Raw genomic sequence first — 19,666 nt, forward strand, 5'->3', positions numbered from 1 at the left:
ATTCTTGGCAGAATTCTTTGGATGACTTAATATATTGTAATCAAGGGCAAATTTTCTCCTCTTTAATTAAGTTCTGCTACAGTATACAGTCCAGGGAGCCACTTGTGGCAAACCCTTGGCCAGCTTTTCAGTCATCCCTCCACGGAACATTTGCTTTCGGAATAGACGCCCTGAACGTGTGTTGAGTTTGCAGCATTTTGGCCCTCCCTGTGCCGGGATGCCCGGCCGCTTAGGTTATGTATATTTTGCGTGAAGTGAGCACAACGTGGAGAGACGGCGTGCCTCGGATACCGGGAGAGCTGTGCAAGCTTGCTGCCGAAAGCATGCCTCCCGTCTGTCAGGGCTTTGTGATAGACCTGGTGACACAGTAGCCTTTCGCCAGAGCTCCTGGGGATGTGCAGGAAGTACCGTGACGGGTTTTGTCAGGGGGGAAATCTGAGCCATTTCTCTGCGAACAGCTGGGTTTCAGAGTCTGGACAAGTGGCTGTTGACTTTTGCACGGGCTGCCAGGGTAAGGGTTTTTCATTTTGATTTGTTCATAGCCTTGCTTTCCTTTCTCCTAAGTCATCACGGCTCTTTCTGGAAGTTTTGCGGCGCTTGTTACACGTTATCTAAAGTGGGATTCAGAGGATTGGTTCTAATATGTTTATGATCCAACTTTTTTTTCGCTTTGTCTCCGCAGATTTTGTGGGAGTCTAATCCTTTGTCATTATGAGATGTCGTCTCTCGGTGCCTCCTTTGTGCAAATTAAATTTGATGACTTGCAGTTTTTTGAAAACTGCGGTGGAGGAAGTTTTGGGAGTGTATATCGAGCCAGATGGATATCCCAGGACAAGGAGGTGGCTGTGAAGAAGCTGCTCAAAATAGAGAAAGAGGTAAGGTCTTCTTCTGCTGTCAGGAATGGTCGCGATGGCACTTACGTAAGCTGTTCAACCCCAGTCAGAGGTCACGGGCTGTCAGGGACCTCTCAAGCCAGGCCTTTGGGGCTGATCCACGAAGCTGTTTCCCAATTCCATTCTGGGAGCCCCAGAAATAGAAATCCCTGCCACATGTGCTTTAGGGTTGAGTTCTCCTAGGGGTCATCTGAACTGAGAGGATTTGTTTCCAAGGCATGAAAGACCGAATGTTCTCTGGGCTCTCCTTGAGGGGAAGGTGAGGTTTCAAACCTTCTGAGGCTTCAGGCTTTGCCTTTTCCCAGGTCAGCCGAGAGGGGTCAGTAAAGAGTAATGTGTGAACATTTTTACTCCCTTTCTATTTTGGGTTTTGTGAATTTGTGGCCATCAGGAGTTGTCTTTTAAAAAATAAAAAGCGTTATTTTTCTACTGAAATATAAATAATACTAGCTTCTTGGATTTCACCTCTACTTGGACTTCGTCTTAATAAAGAATTAACAGGTGCTAGACAAACAGCTGCCCTATTTGTAAAATCAGAAAGGAGCCTTGGCTTCCCGAGTCTGGCACTTGTGCTGGTTCCGGGGAAGCACGCGACTCCTACCAAGGCCCTTCCTCTTCCTTAGGAATAACACGCAGCGTGGTCCCGGAGTCCCCAGTTTAGTACCTGGAGAATAAAGCTAATTGTGGAGCTGACCTGCAGGGGCTCAGTGGCATTCGCAGCTTTTACCCTCTGGAGCTAGTTTTGGTCATTTCTATTTATGTCCTGTTTTGGCTAATTATTGTGGTGGGTTTTTGTTTGTTTGTTTGTTTTCCCCCTGTGTCTTTTTAAAGGGAACTTTGCCATAAATATCTTTTAATCTCCCCTGAATGATTTCATTTTTGTTTTTCTCCATTAACTGCTGTCAGTGAACCACAGCAGTTGATTAGAGAAGGGGACCTGAAAGGCAACCTTTGTGGTGTTTCCTCCCAGAAGGGCTGTGTGACTCTGGTCACCAGCTCGGCTTCCAATTTGTTGAAGCCAGGTGAGCAGGACTAAGATCTTTCTGCCTGAGGGTACCTGTAGGTTGTGGAAAGCATTAAAGAGCGATAGCTTTTCATGACAGTGTGTATACAAAACAGACCGGTGCTATGTAGAAAAAGTTTCCTCCCCTTTATTTCTCCATGAACACATTTTAAAATAGCCACATAGTAAAACCATTTCTTACTCTGGACAGAGCCTAGCTGCGTTTATCTAGTGAACTCTTATGTCCTTTACAGGCAAGCATTATTGTACCCATTTTCTAGATGGGGAAGTAGAGATCTGGAAAATGTATTAAGGTACCTCAGGAGGGGCAAGTAAAATCCAAGAGATCAGATCTCTTGTTCTGTAGTTCTGAACTCTGAAATCTGTAGTTGACCAGATTAAATAGAAAATAAACCAATTCCATCAAATTTATATTTAGAATATTTAAACCTGCTAATGTTTGTAAGCATTAGGTCATGCAGCTTCTGTACAAGCATGTTCTTAGACGATTGTTGGGTGTGAGAAAGACCTTTGAGTCCAAGAGCAGATTTTGCCAGGAAAACAGTAATTGCAGCCTACTCACTCCACCCCCACACCCTATACATAATATCATTTATTATTTTATTTTATTTTTTTACTATCTTTAAGAAAGCAGGAAAATGACATAGGAAAGCACGGGGGTGGGGAAGCAGGAATTGGAAACGCCCAAGTCCGGCTCTTATGTAGGTATTTAACCTAGATGGGTTATCATTCAGAAATTGAGTTGATTTACAGTGATATAAATACAGCTTTGGGGGCTTGGTTTGCCAGTGACTGTCAGCGAAAAGGAGACGGGGTGAATTACTGCAGAGCATCCTCCAGCTTACTGAGTCAACATGCGTTTGGGATAGAAAACATTTTGGCCAGGGCTTGGCAGTTATTGGGAAAGGCAATGCGCATTTCTTAGGTTGATTTTTGTTATGCTTTATGAGCTATGGGTGAGCTTGCTGGCTAGGCGTTTTCTAAGTAAGGTAAAAGTAGTAAGCTCTGGATTTTTTTCCAATGTGTAGATTCAGTTTTATGTTACTTGATCACTTTTGCCAAGAAGCAGTGGGACGCTTAATAACATGTTTGTAGCTCACTCATGGAACTCTTAAGAGGGACCTGATGTTGGATTATGTTTTATGAACTTAGTGATGAAAGGTAGGTGGAGAAAATATTTACCAAACTCTTGAATTTCACATATGTACGAGGAAAGAAGACCTTCTATTTTGACTTTTTTGTAGACCTCTAATTTAGGATGTGTTACTTTTCTCGGCATTAGTGAATATTTATTAATTTTTTAATTTAGAAGAAAAGAAAAATTGAATTTATTTAAAATCTGTGTAGTTTTTTAAAACTTAATTTTTAAAAGATTTTATACCTAGGGAATAACTATAAGAATGGTACTGTGAATTCTAGCATTCCCCTGGAATCACCACTTATTAACATTTTTCAACATTTGCTCTCTCTTTATATATTATATTAATTTATATGTATTCATACATATTTATTTATTTTGAAAGAAATCGAAAGAGAAAGAATGGGAAGAGGGCAAAAGGAGAGAATCTTCAGACTCCCTGCTGAGCGTGGAGCCCGGTACAGGACCCTGAGACCATGACCTGAGCTGAGACCAAGAGTCGGATGCTTAACTGACTAAGTCACCCAGGCGCCCCCATATTCATCTATATTTTATTGAACCATGAGATAAATCACAGGTACTAGGTACATTTATCCCTAAACACTTGAGCGTCTCCCAAGAATGCAACCGTAGCACAACTATCCAATTAGAAAATTTAATACTAATGCAATAATATTACCTGTCCTACAGTCTGGATTCAAATTTTGTGGACTGTCCCAGTGAGGACTTTTTAATGGTAGTTTTTTTCAACCCAGGATCCAATCAGGATCACATATTACACTTCAATGGTATACCTGTTTAATCTGCTTTAACTGGGCAGTTTCTCTGCTCTTCTTTGTCTTTTAAAATTTGACATTTTTGAAGAGTGCAGGACAGTTATGTAGAATGTCCCTCATTTTGGGTTTATCTGATTTTCCCTTCCTCTTGCCTAGTTTAAGTTTATGTAGTTTTGGTAGGAATACTTCAGAGGTCATATGCCCTTGGCTTATTTTAATGGGAGACCATGATGTCAGTTTGTCTCGTTACTGGTGATGCTAATTTTGAACCTTCGACTAAGAGGGGTTCACCCAAATTCTCTACAGAAAAAAAATACCCTTTTTGCCTTTGTAATTAATAATTAAGCCTTTGAAAGATACTCTGAGGTTATGTAAATATCTTCTCTCAACAAAAGTTACCCAATGTTTTGAGCATCTGTTGGCAACTCTTGTTTGAATCAGATGTTATTATGACCATTAACTGCGTAGACAGCAAAAAGTTCTAGCATAAATGAGAGCCTTCCTTTCTTCATTTACTTATTTACCTGCTCATTCACCGATTGTCTTTTTATAGACTTCTGGATTCTTTTTCAAATTCAAAATGTTATATCGTATTACATTGTTTCTCACTTTCATGCTGAAAATGTCCCAATGCAAGAGTCCCTTCAAGTTAGTTCCCTTGTCTTTTGGTGTCTCCATCACTTTTTAGCATTTTCTTACTTCCTTGCACAAGAAGATGTTCCAGGCTGATCTAGTTCCTGCTTGATTACTGGAATCAGTCATTTCTTCAAGAAACCTTGGTTCTGGGTACCTGATTTGGGACTCTGATATTTAGAAACCAAGATTTGGATACAAGTTTTGTTTATTATAGACTTACTTTTATTTTTTTATTTTTTAAAGATTTTATTTATTTATTTGACAGAGAAAGATCACAATAGGCAGAGAGGCAAGCGGGGGGAGGGGAAGCAGTCTCTCCACTGAGCAGGGACCACCCCCGCCCCCCGACGTGGGGCTCTATCCCAGCATCCTGGGATCATGATCTGAGCTGAAGGCAGAGGCTTAACCCACTGAGCTACCCAAGCGCTCCAAGTAGATTTACTTTTAAAAAAGAGCTGAGGTGTCTTGGTGGCTCAGTCTGGTTAAACCTCTGCCTTCGGCTCAGGTCATGATCTTAGGGTCCAGGGATCAGCCCTGCATCGGGTTCCCTGTTCAGTAAGAAGCCTGCTTCTCCCTCTCCCACTCCTCTGGCTTATGTTCCCTCTCTTGCTGGTGCTCTATCAAATAAATAAAATCTTTAAAAAAAAAAAAAAAAGCCTTTGGGGGTGCCTGTGTGGCACAGTTGATTAAGCATCCACCTCTTGGTTCCTGATGAGGTCATGATCTCAGGGTGGTGAGATCGAGCCCCATGTCAGGCTCTGTGCTCAGCACAGAGTCTGCTTTAAATTCTCTCTCCTTCTCCCTCTGCCCCTCCCCACCCCTCACTTTCTCTCTCTCTCTCTCTCTCAGAAGGTGAATAAATCTTAAACAGTAAATAAATAAAAAAGAGCCTTTGTACTTTGGGAGAAAGAATGGTTATAGATAAATTTTACTTCTGGAAGCATTTAATTTAAACATTACTATCATCCATATGGTTAGCTATGATCTATAATATGCTCCTGTTAGGGATGTAAATTGGTAAACTTCTAGGAAAGAGATTAGCAAAACATATAAAAAATCTTAAAATATTTACTGTCTTTGAGCCAGAAATTTTATTTCTATGACTTCATCCTAAGGAAATAATCAGAGATGCGCAGAAAGATGGAGATAATAGGCTGCTCATCTCAGGTGGCTAATGGTGAAGAACTGGAAAAAGCCCAAGTGTTCTATAACAACTTGTCTTTTAAATTATGCTACTTCTCAAACACACACCAAAGGCAAATATGGGGGGGGGGTGATGCATATGTTATTTCCGTTGTGTGAATCCTTTCACAATATATGCATATAGTAAAATCATCATGTTTTATACTTTTAAAATATTACAATTTTATTTGTTGATTATACCTCAGTAAAGCTGAAAAAATTATTCTACATCTGTACAATGGTATTCCATTGCATTTGGAAGAATATTTAAGAGTATCGAAGGAGCTAGGGAAATGCTCATTAATGTGGTAAAGCAAGTTACAAAGCATTATATATAGTAAGATTTGGGGTGCCTGCTTGGTGTCTGTATGGTGTTTTTATTTTTCTTATACTTCCTCTGTTTTCTGTATTTTTTTTATAATGGTCTTAGGTTTTTCCCAACATGTTATTATGAAAATTTCAAACACAAAGAAGAGCTGGAAGTTTCCTAGTGAATCTCTGTAGGGTCTGTACCTACCATCTAGGGTCTGTCAGTAACATAAATACTTGCTTCATCACCTATATATTCAGCTACATGTCCTTCTACCCATCAATCTGTTTTGATGCATTTCGATACAAGTTGCAGGCATCAGTATCTTTCTCCTTAAGTACTTCAGTGTGCATATTATTACTAGAGTTCAGGACTGTTTACTCTTTTTCTTTTGAGGTAAAATTTACATTTAATGAGGGGCACCAATCACTCTGTACTAATGAATGTGAACACCGTGTGAGCCTTAGATTTACTTTTATAATTGGAAGAAATTCGAAAAAAAATTATAGCTCTGACAATCTCATTTTCTCAGAATGTTCAAGTGAATTGAGTTTTATAAAACTCTTTAAAATACCACAGATCACTAATTTTCCAGTCTCAATATGTACCTCTAAAATGTTTAATGTCAACTGTTTCATCGATTTTCTGTAGCAGCGTGGAAGAATTTTTCAGTGGTAATTTAGTTAGTTGCAGATTTACTTACAGTGCGCCGTTTATTTTTGTTAAAAAAAAAGTTCTCAACAGGGAAAGAAATACTATCTTAAGTATATCTAGTATATCTATGCCAAAGGTAAGACAAGAAGCCATTATTGTATCTTTTTGGTAAATTCCGGAGGATCGAGATCAAACCATAGAGCGTAGGCAGAAATCGGAGCAAGGAGTGGATAGGGCAGAGAAAGATGTTGTGGGTCAGTGTCCTCTTTTCATCCACTGACCTCACATGGTGAGGAGTTCATCAGCTTTGCAACCCTTTTAGGAAGGCTTATTCAAAACAGCTTCATTCTGCTCTTGCAGTGTATTTCATGATATGTTGAATCAAACATGTCTGCACGTGATGTTTTTCTAACAGATGGAAACCTGCAAGCGTTTGTTACCTTGGTATCTGTGGATATCCAGCTGATCATAGGAAACCAGACCTAAGTATGTGATAGGAAACATGATTCTTTTTGTTTCCCCAAAAGAACTGAAAGGAAGCAGAATGAATGCTCAGGAGGTGAAAGATGAGGTTTCGTTTGCCTTTTGCAAGGCATCACTCCTTTTGTTTAAGAAAAGAAAAAAAAAAGGTCTTACCAATTTTTTTGAAATTTATCTGAAAGCCAGATAAATTCAAGTTTTAAAACTGTCCCACACTGTAGATATTTATAAATAGAGAAGATCAAAATGTCAAAACAGGGCATAAGAACAGGAACTACCAAGAAGTTTTTGTATAAAGGGGGAAATACCTGTATGAAGTAGAAAATACAGTTTTGAAATTGACACAGAACTCAGAACTAAAAATAAAAGGTTTCGTCATACAGACTTTATCAACATGACAGCATTTGGTGCTTCACAGAAGGCTAGCAAATGTTTTTATCACTTTAGTAGCTCTTTGGAGGACTGATTTTCCTTTCCTTTTCTTTGCAGTTCTGTAGCTGACTTTTTCCCAAGGAATTATTTGCATTTACTTTAACTGTAGAAGTGCTATTTTAATTTTTTCCTGTCTCCAGACACAGTAGAGGAGAAGAAAACTGCATTTATTTTCTTTGTAAATCCTCTCAGTATTTAAATACATTGATAAAACAAATGTAAACAAAAATATCTTGGATACTTGATGCCTGCCATCAAGTTCTGGCATAGTTTCTGTGGTAATTTGTGCAGTTTTTCCTGTCCTCAGTCAGAATTTACCCATTCTGGATTTTTTTTTTTTTTTTTTTTTTTTTTTTTTTTTTTTTTTTTTTGAGGTCAGTGGTTCTCAAAGTGTGCCCTTTGGACCAGAAGTATCAACACCACCTGGGAAATTGTTAGAAATGCAACTTCTTGGGCCTCACCTATACTGACTCAGGAACTCTGGTGTGTGGGGCCTAGCAGTCTGGGTTGTAGCAAGTTTTCCAGACATTCCCTATGCCCACTAGAATTTGAGAACTTTAGGTTGTCCCCTGCCAATCACAGGGCACATGCTTATGATCAGGTTGTTAACTTTAGTTTGGAATTTTAGGTCCCTTGTCAAGCTGGTAGTGCTTGTTAGAGGCTTTACAGACCCTGAAATTTACCATGTCCAGGTGACCCCCAGTGCACAGGCACTGCCTGGCTGTGTCCCTGAGTGTGATAGACAAAAGCTGACTTTGTCATCGGGCTCCCTGCTAAGTGGGAAGCCTGCTTCTCCCTCTCCCACTCCACCGGCTTATGTTCAGGCATATAATCTCAGGCAAATGCCTTCAGATTCCAAACCTTCCACTCTGGGCTCCTCACCTGCCGTGTCTTTCGTTTTGACCTGAACTCTCACTCCTGTCTCCCTTTTCCATTTCTGTGATCGTGTTCCCTCTTTCCTGCTGCTATAACGCCCTTGTCCTCCCTGCCTGGGCCGATCCTTCCTGCTCTCGGGCTTTGATTTCTTCCTTCCCTGCGAAACAGGCTCTGGTCCTACACGCATCCTTCTTCTTTTCATTCTGAACTCATTAACGCTCGTACCACTTACATGACTTGTGATGGTCATTTCCTTGCAACTCTAGGTCACTGTGAGCCTCCGCCACTTAACTTTTCATGTGAACATGTCAGGTCCCCTCATCTGAAAAGTGGAGCTTATTCCTAACAGTACCTGTTAACTGTTGGTGAGAGGATTAAACGATAGGACTCATATCAGATGTCTCGATGCGTTTTTGGCACATAGGAGAACCTGGATAACCGTCAGTGATCCATGGTATCTTCACTACCGTATTCTAAAGTCAGTGTGGCCGATCAGTGTCATGTTGGCTTCTAGAACCTTATGTGGGAAAGGTATCAGAAGCCACGTGGACAGTCTGCAGGCAGCCACGGCAGGGCTCAGCAAACAGGTGGAAGGGTGGGCGTGTACACGGCATAGTCTGCACCCTGTTGGGAGCTCTCTGAGGGCAAGGGCTGGCTTTCCCTTGGTCACCGATGCTGTCACCATCCTGACCGTCTTTACTGTACCCAGTACAACGACCACCGTGGTCGCTTGGTTAGGGCCTTTCTGTTACTGCCCTCCTCTTCTTCATGGTGTTATAAGACTATAATCTCCATTTGATAGATTGGAAATGACACCTCAGAGAGATCAAGTAACCTGGCTAATACAAACAGCACCTTTCCTTGCCTGCCTTTCCTCACCCAGCGCTGTGGCCCCTTGTTCCCAGTAAAGTGTCTGTTCCTTGATATTTGGTATCCTGACGCAGTCAGTTTTCCTTTCATTCTCATCCTGTATCAGTGTGCCTACATCTTCTCCCTTTATTCCCTGAGCTGCAAGGGAGGATGGAACCCACCAGTCTTTGCTTATTTGCGTTTTTGCCGGTGGTGACTTCGCTCAGCTTCACAGTAACAGAACTCTTAGTTCCTCCTTTTTCTCTGAGGTATCTGCTGTGGGGTTTTGGCAGATGCCTGTGCTTTGCTACCTTTTAGCTGGCATTGCCATTTCCACTTAAGAATTTTAAACAATTCACTGTGCCGTACTTTGACTCTGTGCTACATGTATAAATCCTCACTTGGAGAATAAGCAATTTAAAATAAATCATTTTATTTGGTAATTAATGTAGTCACCATTCAGAAGTGACTACTGAGCTGCTATCCATCAGCTCTTTTCCTCAAGGCAGTTCTGTTATTGGGCGCTTATAATTTAAGACACCCCAAAGTGAACGGCTATCAAGAGATTTAAGAGGGTGCCTGGGTGGCTCAGTGGGTTAAACCTCTGCTTTCGGCTCAGGTCATGATCTCAGGGTCCTGGGATTGAGCCCCTCATCAGGCTCTCTGCTCATCAGGGAGCCTGCTTCCCCCCCCAACCTCTCTCTCTGCCTACTTGTGATCTCTTTTCTCTGTCAAATAAATAAATAAAATCTTTAAAAAGAGAGAGATTAAGAAACGAGACACATACTGACAAATGTACAAGTCAAATGAGTAAGCGTGTGTTACTGATCCTTCTGAAGGCAACACAGACCTTACAGGAGAGGTAACCTTAGAGTGAGAAAAAACCACAGGAATTGTTTCTCCTAGAATCAGGAGTTTAGTAAATCACCTGAATTATGTTTTTATGATGGCATGTGAAATGCAATAATACTAAGACAGACATCACTCTTTGCTATTTTTCAGATTAACGATATGACTGCAAAAATGTTTTATTTGCAAGAGAAAGCCCCTATTCTTATTTTTGGTACTTAGCTGTTTTAAATTTTTAAAATCCTTTCCAAAACTTCATTAGATTACATGTTTCCTTGCACGCAGAGGTTATTTTTGATTGTCCATATGAGGAACATTATTGCAGCTATTATTTTAGCTTTTCATTAAAGTATTATTGATCTCAGTATATTAAGCAATAAACATTTCAGTTACTTAATATTACTCAGTTAATTAATTCCCAGCCATGCTCTAAATATTGTGCTGAACCAAACCAATGAATATCGGTTCCAGTAAAAATGTTATATCCTGACTGGTGTTATACAAAGCTAGATTCTTGCTTCATAAAAATATTGTGGGGGTACCTGGGTGGCTCAGTCAGTTAAGCACTTGCCTTCGGCTCAGGTCATGATCCCAGGATCCTAGGATCAAGTCCCACATCAGGCTCCCTGCTCAGCCGGAAGCGTGCTTCTCCCTCTCCCGCTCCCCCTGCTTGTGTTCCCTCTCTCGCTGTCTCTCTGTCAAATAAATAAATAAAATCTTAAAAAAAAAATATTGTGAAGCACAAATTGAATTTCTGAGAAATTCAAAGCCTAATAGAGAACAGTTGCAAAATTGGAGGAGAGGAAGAGCCATCCATGAGTATATCAGACAGTTTCAAAACAGATATGATTGGCTGTCAGTCTTCAGAATAGGATGCTCTCACTTGGGTAGTAAAAAGGTACTGGAGTGCCTGGGTGGCTCAGTTTGTTAAGCATCTGACTTTGGCTTGGGTGGTGATATCAGTGTCCTGGGATTGAGCCCCAGGAGTTGGCTCTGCCCGAGTCTGCTTGTCTCTCTGCCCCTCCTCCTGCTCATGTCCTCTCTCTCTGTCTCTCTCTCAAATAAATAAAACCTTTAAAGATAAATAAATAAATAGATACCTAGAATTTTCTAAGACAGGAAGCCATAGGAAATTAACCAAGATAGAGACCATCTTATCTTTTTTTTTTTTTTTTTCCCCCACTCATGCCTAATTCATGCTTCTGGTTAGGACATCTAGTTCTGTTTGGATATTGCATTTGATGACCTGTGAGACGCAGGCTGTTTAGTTTTGGAACAGTTTAATTCTTAGAAAGTTCTCTATAACTTCCAGATGTCAGTAATGGGCTCTGGCTCTGGGGCCACATAGAACAAATCTTACCCTCTTTTATATGTCAGCTTCTTGAGCACAGGATCTAGACCCTATTGATCTTTGTATCTCCTGAGCTCACTATAAGCAGTCAGTCAGTGTATAGGTCATAAATAAAATAGTCAACGTGGTATTCACACCTCAGCTTTCTTCTTTTGTAAGGTTACAGAAAGGTTTTGTATTCCTGAGTCTATAAAAGAGAACACAGTTGGCCATTCATAGTCTACTTCATACCCATTCCTTCTCCATGTTTGGCTGAATTTTTGCGTTCTTAATGCATCCATTTGTCTTTGAAAGAAAGGTTCTGTTCTGTAGCAGCTAGGAAGGATTTTCCTGGCCATGGTTCTTACTTGTTTTTTTTTTTTTTTTTCCTTAACACGTTTCCAAAAAAAGGAATCCAAGATGCTTTTCTCTTAGCTCTGTTAATATCAGATGTTCATTGATTGATGACCTGAGAAAAAATTAAGGTGTCCTAAATGAAACGAGACTGCTGGAATCTTAATGACTTGAGAATATGACTTTTATCCCTGTTGCTGTTCTTCAGAAAATAGTGCTTGGTAAAATTAGCTCCATTAGAGCAGCTCCACTGATAAGGATGAAAATGTCTGGTGAGTGTTCGTGCAGGATCTGTTCAAGAAGGAGGGAACTGTATGGCTGCTGTGCTTTTAAAGAGATGATATTAAGCAATTAATGAACAAAATTAGTTTAACTCACTAAATTTTTAGAACATGTCGAATAGCGCTTCCTTTAGTGGGAAACTGAACTGGGCCTGTTATTAGAGCTGTAGTTGGAGAGCCCATCTTCAGTAACAGGTGATCATTTTACATCATCAGATGGGTATTTTAAACATAGTCCACAGGTTAGTTGGCATCTAACCTGACTTTTCCTAAACCAGATCAACTGTGGGCAAATCTTTAAAGTTGTGAAAGCAGACAACTTTTCCCCCTGAAAATCTCAGGACAGTTTCTTAACCACAAACCAAGGTCCCTAAGTGTAAGCTGCATTCTTCCTTGGGAAACATTTTATGCTCTGAAGAACCTGGGAACTGGGCAAGGCCAGAGTACACGTCTCAGAACAACGAGGAAATGTAGGCAACTCCGATTCTAGATAGACTTGCCTCAAGTGCCAAGCAGGCCAAGAACCGATTTTTTGCAAGAGATTAAGAAATTAATATTAACTGGATTCAGGAATGGGGAATGTTAAAAATGTAAACACTGCCTTGTTTCAAAAATGTTTTAAGATTGTTAGCAGGTAGAATAAGTTTGTTTCTGAGGTTCCAGGGAAGACCCTAGGAGCTCCCCAAAATCTCTCTCTCCCAAATGTAGGGTAAAGAAGTAAAGCTGACATTTCTTGAGTTCCTGTTACTGGCAGCCACTATTCTAAGCAGTTGACCTCTGTTTTCTATTTAATCCTATTACTAACGCCTCAGATTTTGGTATTGTAATTTCACTCTTTAAGATAGTTTCTCCTAATAAAGCTACAAATACCACTGAGAAAGGTACTCAACGTGTTAGTAATACCTTAGAATGAATGACACGTGATTTTTTTTTTTCCTGAGCACACTTTTCTAGGTGAGGGATATAGAGTTGTTGCTGTAGGAGACTATGACCAGAACAGATTCCTAGGAAATCTCCTTTCTGGTATTCTGTCATCCAACAAATATTATTACATGCTAAGTGCCATTTTAGACACTAGAGCCATATCGGTAATAAAATAGACAAAAATCCATCTCCTTTTAGAGCTTACCTTCAAATGTGGGAACCAAAATATTAGTTAAATTGTATGTTAAAACTTAAAGAAATCTACCCCTCTTAAATATGGGCTGAACTTAGTGACTCACTTGCGAAGACTGGAGTATAGCAAAGGAAACATTAGGCTTAGTGACTTTATAGTGGGCAAAAAAGGTGTTAATAGAAACTGTCCCAATCCAGAAGAGGTTAAGGAGGCATAGACACCAGACATTTGGTATCCTGAATTGGATTCTAGAATGGGGCGGGGGGCATTCGTAGAGAAAATGATGAAGTGCAAATGAAGTCCAGAGTTTAGTTAATGTGCCAGCGATGGTTTCTTAGCTTTGACAGATCTGAGTAGTGCACTATGTTAAAATTCCGGGAAACAAGGTGAGAGGGACTGTCTGTCTTATCTTTTCAAGTTTTCTATACATCTGAAATTATTCCTCAATTAAAAGCTTATAAAAATAGAAGTAAAAACACAAAATAAAGGAAATTAGGAGTACCAGCATGGGATCAAGGTTGCAACTGAAAATGGGCTGGCCAGGGGGGTGCCTGGGTGGCTCAGTGGGTTAAAGCCCCTGCCTTCAGCTCAGGTCATGATCTCAGGGTCCTGGGATCGAGCCCCGCATAGGGCTCTCTGCTTGGTGGGGAGCCTGCTTCCCTCTCTCTCTCTGTCTGCCTCTCTGCCTACTTGTGAGCTCTCTCTCTCTCTCTCTCTCTCTCTCTGTCAAATAAATAAATAAATAATCTTTAAAAAAAAGGCTTGGGCAGGGGAGGCCTCACTAAGAAGGTGATTTTGAGTAAACGCTTGAAGGAAGTGAGAGAGGGAGCCCCATGCGTATATGCAGGTAAAACTTCTAGGCAGGGGGGACAGGCAAATGCCAGGTGGGAGCATCGCTGTTGCCTTGGAGAAATAACAAGGAGGCTGTTGTGGCTGGAGTGGAATGGATGAGGGGAGGAGAAACAGGAAATGGGGCCAGAGAGGTGACAAGGCTGAATGGTATAGGGCCTGACAGGCAACTGTAGGAACTTCTGATTTAAATGGGAAAAGAGTGAGCAGGTGAATGCTTTGCTGTATGTTTTAGTATGACTACTCTGGATTCTTTGTAGAAAAGACCGTATGGGGCAGAGGCAGGGGCAGAAAGACCAGTTAGGATTACCATCCAGATGAGAGGTATTTGTGTCTGGGGCCAGGAAGGTTACAGTGGAGGCAGTAAGAAGTGGTTGCATCTGGGGTATGTTTTAAAGGTAGAGCTGATCGAATCTGCTCACTGATGGGACCTGCCGTGTGAGTGGAGTCATGGAAGGTTCAAGGCTTTACTCTGAGGAGATGGAAGAGGTATTTGCCATCTTGCGAAGTGGGGACAGATTTGTGAGAAAAGATCAGGAGTTCGTTTTTGATACAGGCAGTGAAAAATTGGAATTAGCAGCCTAAAGAAATAACCATTTGTAATACAACAAAAATATGAAATAGTTGGAAACATCCCACATACCCATCAATAGATGAATGAATAAACAAAATACCGTATATGGATGCAGTGGAATAGTGTTCATCCCTTAAAAAGGAATGACCTTTGGATACTTGCTACAACATGAATGAACCGTGAGAACGGTGTGCTAAGCAAAAGAAGCCAAACAAAAGGACAATTACTGTGTGATTTTACTTATATGAGGTACCTAGAATAGGCAGATTCAGAGGCGGAAAGCAGAACAGTGCTTACCAGGGGCCGGAGGAAATAGGGAGTTATGACTTATTTGGTACAGAGTTTCCATTTGGGATGATGAACAAATTCTGGAAAAGGATAGTGGGGTTGGTTGCACAGCAATGTGAAAGGACTTAATGCATTGTGCACTTAAAATGGTCGAAACGATAAGTTTTATATACCACAGCTAAACTCTAAAGTTCTATTTCTAAAAAATATGAAGTACTAAGGGGTAAATTTAACAAAAAAACTGTGCAAGATCTTCCCACTGAAAACTCTGAAACCCTGCTGAGAGAAATGAGCGTAGGCCTTGGTAAATGGAGAGATGCACTGTCCATAGGTCAGAATGGATGCTATTGAGACGCAAGGTCTCCTGAGATTGATTTGTAGCTTCAGGACAATCCCCGTTATAACACCAGCCAGTTTTTGGTAGAGATTGAGAAGCAGGTTGTAAAACCTGTATGGAAATGTAAAGGACCTGGCATAACTGCAGCACTTCTGTAGAACGATGTTGGAGGACTTGCACAACGTACTGCCCAGTTTCATAAAGCTCCGGTTACCAAGATTGTGGGGGATTCACGTCCTAGATCGACCAATGGAACAGTCCAGAAGTAGATACATATTTGGTCGATAGATCTTTGACCAAGGAACCAAGAAGGCAATCCAATGAAGGAAAGGACAGTCTTTTCAACAAATGGTGCTGAAACAGTTAGTGTCTATCCATAGGACCCTGAGAACCTACTGGACTGAGGAAACCAAGGAAGGTCACTGAGTGGTGATGATGGCATGTGTTTTCTCAGCCCTTTTCAGCTCCACGGGGACAGGAGTGGAATAGACCGAGAATTGGGTTTTTTCAGGGTTGTGATTTTCCTGAGTACGGTGAAGTTAAAAGCACAAGAAGGGAGGTGAGGTTGGGTGCAGAGGAAGGGTTCTGTAATTTGCCAAGGGATTTCAGCAAAGTAAGGAAGAGAAGACCTCTGGGAAGGAAATGGCACCGAAAAGGTACAGGAACAGGTGATTCTAGGTTGTGAGAACGTTGGAGCCCGGGTACTGAAAGGAGGAGCTGGGAACAGAAGAGGTGGGACGGATGGGTTTTGGACTGTGGAGGGGTGCAGTATTGAAAATGCTGTGTCTAGGGTGTGACCAAAGGAACACGGGGACGGAGGTGTGGTGAAGGCCTAGACTGTTGCAGGGGAGTTCAAGGACTTGAGAGGACAAGTGCCAGAGCCTCATTTATGTGCATGTGAACATTCCCACACTGTGAGACAAGAATAGTAATTGGAGAAAATGACAGTGAGCCAGGAGCTAAAAATCATCAAGAAATGAAGGGGAACTATTTGGAATTGTTGGTGTATGTTGGCAACAATGAAGGATGACGGATGACGCAATCTAATGACCTAAGATTCAGCTTTGGGAGGAGGGGGAGAGCTGTCTGGAAGTCATACTGGGGAGCAGCAGGGAGGACACCCTGCTCACCTCCAGACTTGGTGGAGCTAGTGCTGAGAGAGACCGGCCAGCTGCCATTGACATTGAGAGCAAGGCCTGCAGAGGAGAGCCCGGCTTCTTTTTTTTTTTTTTTTTTTTTTTTTTAAAGATTTTTTTTTTTTGACAGAGAGAGAGATCACAAGCAGAGAGAGAGAGAGAGAGAGGAGGAAGCAGGCTCCCCGCCTAGCAGAGAGCCCGATGTGGGACTCGATCCCAGAACCCTGAGATCAGGACCTGAGCTGAAGGCAGAGGCTTAACCCACTGAGCCACCCAGGCAGCCCCAGCCCGGCTTCTTTCAGAGAAGATGAGGCAGAGTTTAGGGAGGAGGTTCAGAATGGAGGCGTGTAGCTGTGGGTGGAGCATGAGGGCACAGTGGGAGGGTTTCAGGAGCTTGGAAAACTGGGAAGGAGGGTCTGGCTGAACTCTGTGCAGTCATAGAGGAGTTAGCATGTGGGAAATGGGGACCGGGTAGCCTGGGGCCCGGGCTGTCTTGTGCTGAAGACATCAACAGGGATGACGGGCACAGTGAGATTAGTCCCAGGGTAGTCCAGTCAGACAGTGGTGGCCCCGTTGTGGAGGCAGGCAGGGGTGGGGGTTAGGGCTCCTCAGGCCTTGGACACAGGAGACCTGAGGAGGAGCATGCAGACTACGAAAATCTCTTCAGCCACAGAAGGAATTTTCTTTGACTCCAGGTTGCGTGACATGTGTCATCTGGAATTTGTCGGTGACTCTCTGAGGAGATAACTGAGAACGAGGCCATTCTAGAGAAACCAGAAAACTTCTTCCCGGCGGCATGTCCATAACGGGGACTCCATCCACTGGCTAAGAGAGCAGTCAAAATATTTATGAACACTATAGGATGAATTTTCATTTGCATGTTTTAAGCCAAATCGTCTGTCTTTTGTTGAAGATGGAGGCATTAATTCTTAGGAAGCCGCAGAGCTAAGTGCTTTAAGAGCCTGCACTCCAGAGTCAGGCCGTGGACATTCAAATCCTGGCTGCACTGGTCATTACTTAACCAGGTCTTCGTTTCCTCCTCTATAAAATGGAGATAATAATAGGGCCTGCTTCATAAGGTTATTACGGGGGCCGGATGACGTAATCTCACTTAGCATGCTTCCCGGCACCTAGTCAGCTTTCAGCATTTGTGACTGTTGTTATTAAGTTAGCTCAGCAGCTTACAGTCCCAACACACCCAGTGTTTGTACTCTCCTCTGGGGTTTGTTGAGGGCATTTTAGCATAGCTTTCTTTTTTAAGAGCTGTCAGTAACTAGGTGCTTACAGTATCCTATTGTATAGTGTTTCCCAAACTTGGAAAACCCATGTTTTCTGTGGTATTTTCTTATCCTATTTTTTTTTCATTTTCTTACCAGCCAATAGTATTTCATCATTTACCTCATGCATTTGTGTCATTAAGTAGAATATTTTAACCTTTCAAAAAATATAATCCCTCCCCTTTCCCTGTCCTCCAGAAGTTGGTATCTCCCCACTCCCCCACCCCCAGTGGAGAATCGCTATCACATAGGACCCTCCCGATGGCATCATAGAAAAATGTGGAGATATTTTTCCCCATACAAGTTTGGTGGAGGTGGGAAGGATTGATGGCACTTAGTGCTGGTGAGAGTGTGGGATCATGGGCACACTCCTCTCTTGGTGTATGTTGGCAACATATGAATAGTGAAGGATGATGCATTCTAATGACCTAAAATTCAGCTTTCAGGGAGGAGGGGGAGAGCTGTCTGAGAATGGTACTGAGCAAGGAGGACACCTTGTTCACCTCTAGGCCCGGTGGATTAGGTGCTGAGAGAGACCGGCCAGGGGCCATTGAGAGAGAGGTTTGCAGAGGAGAGCCTGGCTTCCGTCAGAGAAGATGAGTCAAAATTCAGAGAAATTTAGACTTTTAGTGGAAGTCTAAAATGGCATGACCTTCCGGAGGGCATTTTGGGGGATTCACAAAGTCTTAAAATGAAATGTCATTTGACCCACCACCCTCACTTGTGAGAATTTGTTCTGAGGGAATAATTGGAAAAGATGCACATGTGAATGTATTCAGAGTTGTGTATGGCCATGAAAAATGGGAAACAGTGAGCATGTGCTACTTTTATAATAATAATAATAATAAAAAAAACAAAGCTGACCAAATGCATGGAATCTTACTTATGGCACGGAGGCAGGGAAGATATAATTGGTCTGTTCTGTACACAAAGGCCATTCACCTCCTGTTTAGTTTTGAATCATGCAAAGTACTTTGAAGTTTACTTATGTATTTTTTTGATATTTTCTGCTTCACCTCTCCCAGAATATTGTTGATGACCCAGAATTTTAATCTCCTTGTTTATCTTTCTCCCCCCCCCCCCTCAGTTTCTTTGCTGTCATGAAACTCTGCATACATATTGTGTAAGTAAACATGAGTTCTACTTAAGAGTTTCTCCAGGTCTTAGTTGATAGCTGGAGAAACACTACAGACATTTTAAGTTAAATGTAATTTGCATTTATCTGGGCACTTGGCACCTTCCTTTTAGTATTCTTTAGGAATACAAATGGAACATTTGGTTGCTAACCAGTTAGGGTTTATAACCTTACTGGTATTTCTAGCTTGCTCCAGATCTGGTAACTGTAAAGGGGAGAAATCTGTCTTTGCTCTGTAGGTGAAAATGTATAAAGAACGTATAACTCAGTACTTGGGTGGTATTCAAAATGTGTCTTTTCCTTTATTATGGTGGAATTTTTTTTTTTCTCTTTGTTTTAGCAAACTCATAAAGGTTCTGGAATGTTTACCCACAGCCATTTGTCAGGATGAGTTAGGAAGAAATTTTCCTTTTTAAGAACTATATATAAACAGAGAAAAACATTTCACACCTGTTTATCTTAGCAGAGCCTGCAGAAAAGGGAGGGGGAGGTAGATTCTCTGTTAACTCTTCCATTCAGAGAGGAGTTTAGAAAAGAGACAGATTATTCTATGACCTTGTCAGCTTTGGATAAGAGCACTCAGAGGCAGATGGAGGGGCCCCCACCACTTGTGTCTACACACAAAGACCTTTCCTAAATTTCTCTTTTTGAGCCCATCTTTCAGATCACCTAGCTGAATTGTCTATGTTCATAAGATACTTCTGTAATGCATTTTCAGAAATAGACTTGGGGGTTTAGAATTTTTTTCTTTAACGAAAACCACCTCTCAGTTTGGGTCCCCATTTGAAACAGTAAAAATTTCTCTCATCCTAGTATTTTAGGAAATCTTGCTGGAGGGCGGGATGTGATATATTTGTCTCCTCTAAAGGAACGTTTGAGGGACTCCTGG

The 19,666-nt window shown here is 41.6% G+C and overlaps 1 protein-coding gene across 2 annotated transcripts in view; it reads left to right on the top strand.

Moving 5' to 3' along the window:
* Window positions 1-19,666, top strand: part of LOC111143469 (mitogen-activated protein kinase kinase kinase 20) — a 178,799-nt gene that overhangs the window by 12,002 nt on the left and 147,131 nt on the right. For both annotated transcript variants that reach the window (XM_022497239.1, XM_022497249.1), the window contains exon 2: window positions 683-875. In XM_022497239.1, the coding sequence (XP_022352947.1) occupies window positions 717-875 (159 nt within the window). In that variant the 5' untranslated portion in view covers window positions 683-716. The remainder of the gene's footprint in view (window positions 1-682; window positions 876-19,666) is intronic.

The sequence above is a fragment of the Enhydra lutris genome, unplaced genomic scaffold, assembly GCF_002288905.1.
Source record: "Enhydra lutris kenyoni isolate GAN:26980312 unplaced genomic scaffold, ASM228890v2 scaffoldscaffold1, whole genome shotgun sequence".
NCBI lineage: Eukaryota > Metazoa > Chordata > Mammalia > Carnivora > Mustelidae > Enhydra > Enhydra lutris.